This window comes from Herpailurus yagouaroundi, unplaced genomic scaffold (assembly GCF_014898765.1).
Source record: "Herpailurus yagouaroundi ecotype Mexico unplaced genomic scaffold, PumYag 511, whole genome shotgun sequence".
In the NCBI taxonomy this organism is placed as follows: domain Eukaryota; kingdom Metazoa; phylum Chordata; class Mammalia; order Carnivora; family Felidae; genus Herpailurus; species Herpailurus yagouaroundi.
In genome coordinates, this window is record NW_024412728.1 from 188,083 (window position 1) to 193,573 (window position 5,491).

The 5,491-nt window shown below is 52.3% G+C and overlaps 1 protein-coding gene and 1 pseudogene across 1 annotated transcript; both read right to left on the reverse strand.

The window, feature by feature from the left end:
• Positions 1-596: 596 nt before the first annotated feature.
• On the reverse strand, positions 597-2,397 carry LOC121023086 (class I histocompatibility antigen, Gogo-C*0202 alpha chain-like; annotated as a pseudogene).
• A 248-nt stretch (positions 2,398-2,645) lies between these two features.
• LOC121023100 (BOLA class I histocompatibility antigen, alpha chain BL3-7-like) lies at positions 2,646-4,210 on the reverse strand. Its single transcript, XM_040464793.1, is given in 5 exon segments — positions 2,646-2,743; positions 2,925-3,155; positions 3,158-3,199; positions 3,554-3,823; positions 4,104-4,210. Coding segments are annotated over 5 exon segments (714 nt in total). The 5' UTR covers positions 4,177-4,210.
• Between the last annotated feature and the right edge of the window lie 1,281 nt (positions 4,211-5,491).

Consider the following 5,491-nt stretch of genomic DNA (forward strand, 5'->3'; position numbering starts at 1 on the left):
ACTAACTGAAGTTGGAAAAGGATGAGAAACTCCCAGATTCCTCTCTGTCTACCTCAGGATGTAAAGAATAATCCAGAAGACAACTAAGAGGGAGGAGATGGATGAATCTAAAAATTCATGTCTCCAAACCACAGAGACTCCTGTGTGCAGGGCCCACCTAGGCCTGTGGAAACAACAGCCCAAAGGACTCCTGCTGCTGTAACTGCCAGTTCATCCAGGAAGAATGAGACAGGAACTCAGACACAAGAGCAAAAACAGGCCTGATGCTCCACAGAAAAAAATAAAAAACACCCAAAAGATGGGGCTGAGGGCTCAACCCAGGATGGAGCCTGGGATGACCCAGTCACAGGAAGCACTTGCTGCACAAGGTCCTTGTGACAGGTAATGTCTGAGTCCCTGTGATCACAGGTCCTAGTGACACAAGGTTCCACAGAAGGGACAAGGACAAGGAGCAGAGACATGACCCAGCTGAGGGGTGAGCACGTCATGCCAATGGTGCACTGAGCACCAACTGGACACAGGCCCCATCCACACTCGGCTCCTCCAGCCCTCTCCTGTCCCCACTTGCAACAGACACAGAACAGCAAACACACAGATTCTGGAGGGTTCTCTGTGCTTTCATTTCTTTTCTGCCTCAACTTTACAAATCTTTTCTTTATTACCTCATCATCCCCACATGCCAAGAATTACAAAACACAATTCATATCTGGATTCTCATTTTCAATAGGGAAGTAAGGCAACAATACTCTGACCAACATGAAATAAAGACAAGGATGGAAACAGTCCAGCCCTACCTCTGCTGGAACAAGAAAGCAGATCAGAAAGGAAACAGGAATCAGTATGGGGAGGGGTCATGGTAGGCAGGGTGGGCCAGTCTCCCAACATTTTCACAATATGCTAATGGGAACATTAGCATAATGGGAACATTCTGACACCACTTGCAGAAAGAGAAGTCAGGGGCTCTTGATGTTACCAAGTGGGAGCGTGGGCAAATCTTGCATTGGTCAGACCCCCACAAGGGAGCAGGTTTCACACTGTGAAAAAATTAATCATGAACGCATTTAGATCAGTCACATAAGTGCCACATTCTCAACAGCCCCTCACATGTTCAAAGTGTCCCTAGTGCCCCCACTCCTCCCCTCTTCAGGCCCTCCAGAGTCTTACCTTTAGGAGCCATTAAAGACGAATCAGAGCCCTGGGTACTGCCATTGCCTGGGGATAGAACACACAGGACGTGATCAGAACCATAGGAGTTGATACTAAAGGAGCAGCTATAGGGGGTGGGGGCAGTGAGCTCCCCATGGGGTCCTGTCTACACTATCCCAGGGTGCCAGGGATCACCCCCTCCATACTTACATGCAGCAGGAGAGTAGCTTGGTCCTTTTCCTCCTGTGGGAAGAAAATATCATGTTACAAACCTGGGACAGATGGGCCATGAGATCCTAGAGCAACTTCCTAGTCCTGGTCCAAAATGAAGTTTCCAGAATTTTGACTGAAGACCCAGGACAGGATCGGGAAACATGAAGAAAGGCAGGATCTGACCCACCTGACTTTGTGGAAGTCTGTCCTTAGCAGGGACCTTCCTCTGTGTCCTGTCACTGCCTGTCAGGTCCCCATCACCAGAATTACCAAGTGAAAATCTGTCCTTGATTTTCACAAGTGCTTTGTTACAGAGTGAATGTTAGTAATGGCTCCAGAGTGGGCAGGTACATGTGTGTGGATGGTACTTCCCAGGAACCAGGCAGGATAATGTGCTACCTAGGAAACCCCCCAGCAGGACAAGTGAACTCAGATCCCCCCCACTCTATTCCTACCTGAGAACTTCTTCCTCCAGATCACAGCTCCAACCACCACAGTGACCACAAGGATAGCTACACCAGCCATGATGCCCAGGATGGGGATGGAGGGCTGAGAGGATGGCTCTGGAAAGGGAAGGAAGGTGAGGGGCCCAGACCTCTGGCTTCAGTCTTCACTTTGTGAAATTCTCCAGAAGGGCCCTGCTTTCTCTGACACGGGGCTCTACCCCAAACCCTCCTTACCCCATCTCAGGGTGATGGGCTCAGGCAGCCCCTAGTGCTGCACATGGCACGTGTATCTCTGCTCCTCTCCAGAAGACACCACCACAGCTGCCCACTTCTGGAAGGTCCCATCTCCTGCAGGCCTGGTCTCCACAAGCTCTGTGTCCTGGGTGTGGTCCTCCCCATCACGCTGCCAGGTCAGGGTGATCTCCGCAGGGTAGAAGCCCAGGGCCCAGCACCTCAGGGTCACCTCACGGTCAGAGATGGGGTGGCGGGTCACCCGTGTGTTGGGAGACTCTGAGGAAGAAGAAACAGAGAATCCACACTGTGGTTTAGCTTTATGGGCCACTGAAACTGCATCCATGTGACCATCCTGAGGTGGACAGGACAACTGGTCTGGATGGAAAAAGCACAAAACCCAGACAGCAGTCTAGCCTTTGGGATCTCCTGATTCTTGTTAAGTTCTGGAATCAGGGAGAGAAGCCCGGGTAGGAAGCAGCTGGTCCAAAGGGGAAACACACTGTGGTCCTGACTGTGGTGGAGGGTGAATGACTCAGAAAACCCAGACTCAGATCTCCAAACATGTTATCAGATGGAGAACAAGGCCTTGAAAGGGAAGGTCAGGGTTCACAAGGTGGCTGCCAGGGCCAAAGGGAACTGCTGATGGGTTATTTCAGGGATGATCTCAACAGGCATCCCAGGGAGAGACTGGATTCCTGTCTGTCCTTCATAGAGAAAAGCACCCTCAAGGTGAGTCTGTCTCTAGTAGGAATATGAAAGTCGAGGCGTATCTCCCTCTTCCCACCCGGGGAGGGGCGCTGTTCTGACACTGAGTCCATTTTCCCTTTCTCGTGGGAAGCTATGCCCAGTGGAGGGGAGATCGAGGAGGCCCCGCCGCCCAAGTACCTGTGCACTGCAGCGTCTCCTTCCCGTTTTCCAGGTGCCTGCGGAGCCACTCCAGGCACGTGACCTCCAGGTAGTTCCTGAAGTCCTCAGTCACACCAGCCACCTCCCACTTGCGGCGTGTGATCTGCGCCGCGGTGTCCGCCGCGGTCCAGGAGCGCAGGTCCTCGTACAGGGAGATGTAATCCGCGCCGTCATAGGACTCCTGACTGTACCCGCGAAGGAGGCGGCCGTCTGGCCCATTTCACAGCCGTACATTCTCTGGATGTTGTGTGATACTGGACCCACCCCCGCGGTCAGCACCGCCTCCGCGGTCGGCTTCGCCCTCCACTGTCAGCCCCGCCCCCGCGGTCAGCTGCGGAGACAGAGACCACGTGGACAGACACGCCAGTAAGTACAAACTGAAACTGAATCTGCTCAAAAGTGCCCGCGGGTTTTTCCTGGGTCGGGAAACGCAGTGGACTGGCGGTGGGGGGCGGGGTGGGGGGGAGGGGGGAGGGAGGGGAAGCGGGGAGCGGGGGAGGGGAAATTCTGCGGCCTCGAGGTTGCCCTCACACCCGGAGACTCGGGGCGACCCTGGCGCGTCCTTTCGTATGGGGATCATGACCTGGACTCGGGCCCGCGTCGCTCACCGGAATCGCTCTGGTTGTAGTAGCGGAGCATCGTGTTCAGGTTCACTCGGGAAACTTGTGCGGTGTCCAAGTAAATCCGGGTGTTCCGGTCCCAATACTCCGGCCCCTCCTTCTCCACCCATGGCGCCCCCGGCTCAGCCCTTGGATTCGGGGTGTCGCTGTCGAACCGCTCGAACTGCGTGTCGTCCACGTAGCCCACAGCGATGAAGCGGGGCTCCCCGAGGCCGGGCCGGGACACGATGGTATCGAAATACCTCAGGGAGTGGGAGCCTGCGGGCGCGGAGGGGCTGAGACCCCGCCCGACCCTCCTCTCGCACGGGGCCCGGGTCCAAGGGGGAGGCGGCCAGGAGGACAGGGGGAGGGGGACCCGAGTTGGGGAGAGCTGGGCGGAGTCTGGGAGGGACCGGGGTGGAAAGGCCGGGGCAGGGGGCGGGTGGGGGTCTGGGGCGGGGCAGCGGACAGGCAGTTTTCCCAAGAGTCCCGCGTCCCCGCCAGGCGGTCCCCTGGCTCCTACCCCGCAGAGTCCCTTTCCTCCCGACCCTGCACTGACCCGCCCAGGTCTCAGTCACGGCCAAGGCCCCCGACAGCAGCAGGAGGAGCGTTTGGGGTTCTATGAACCCCATCCTCAGCGACTGGGAGGAATGAGTCCCAGTTTGGTAGAGGAGCGGGTGAGGAGACTTTATAACTCAGAATCGCTTTGCGGCTGATTGGCTTATCTAGAAATGGCATCCAATGGGACTGGATCTATGTCATGAGGATCCAGACCGGAGGACATGACACAGACTGTGACTGGGAGAAGTAAAACTGTGGAAGATGGGGACTCCCCGTACACACGACCTCTTTTCCCCAGCACTGCCTTAGTGTCTGGAAACCTGAGAGGCAGGCCCAGCGACGGGGGACTTTGCCTAGACCCCTCTCCTACTGCGGTGCTCTTTGTGACACTGTCTCCCTTAGTCCTGCCCCAGGAGCTGTGTTAGTCAGTGTTTCTCATTGTGTTCGCAGAATATCTATCCAGTCTTACAAAGGATCCGAAGGATAATTTTGTCTGTGGGTTATACCTATCAATGTTTCCCATAGTTGGTGGAAAACAGGTTTAAATATTTATTAGTTCATTTAGAAAAATATTAATTACTCATAGCATGAAAACAGAAATAGATTTTTTAAATTTTATTTACTTATTTTTTAATTTAAATTTTAGTTAGATAACATACAGTGCATAATTGGTTTCAGGATTAGAATTCAGTGATTGTTTACATACATATAACATCCAGTGCTCATCACAAGTGCCTCTCAATACTAATCACCAATTAGAACACTTTCCACCCACCTCCCTCCATCAACCCTATTTGTTCTCTATGTTGTGGTTTGTTTCCCTCTCTACTCTCCCCACTCCTTCCCCTTTGTTCATCTGTTTTGTTTTTTAAATTCCACATATGAGTGAAATCATGTAGTGTTTGTCTTTCTCTGACTTATTTCACTTAGCATAATGCGTTCTACTTTCATCCATATCATTGCAAATAGCAAGATTTCATTCCTTCTGATGGCTGAGTAATATTCCGTTGTGCCTATATACCACGTTTTCTTTATCCATTCATCAGTTGATGGACATTTGGACTCTCTCCATAGTTTGGCTATTGTTGATGATGCAGCTATAAACAGTGGCGTGCATATACCCCTTTGAATCTGTATTTTAGTGTCTTTTTTGGTAAATAACTAATAGTGCAATTGCTGGGTCATAGGGTAGTTCTATTTTTAGTTTTTTGAGGAAACTCCATGCTGTTTTCCTGAAGGGTTGCACCAGTTTGCATTCCCACCAACAGTGAAAGAAGGTTTCCCCTTTCTCCACATCCTTGCCCCACCTGTTGTCTTTGTGTTGTTAATTTTAGCCATTCTGACAGGTGTGAGATTGAGATTGCTATCTCATCGTGGTTTTGATTT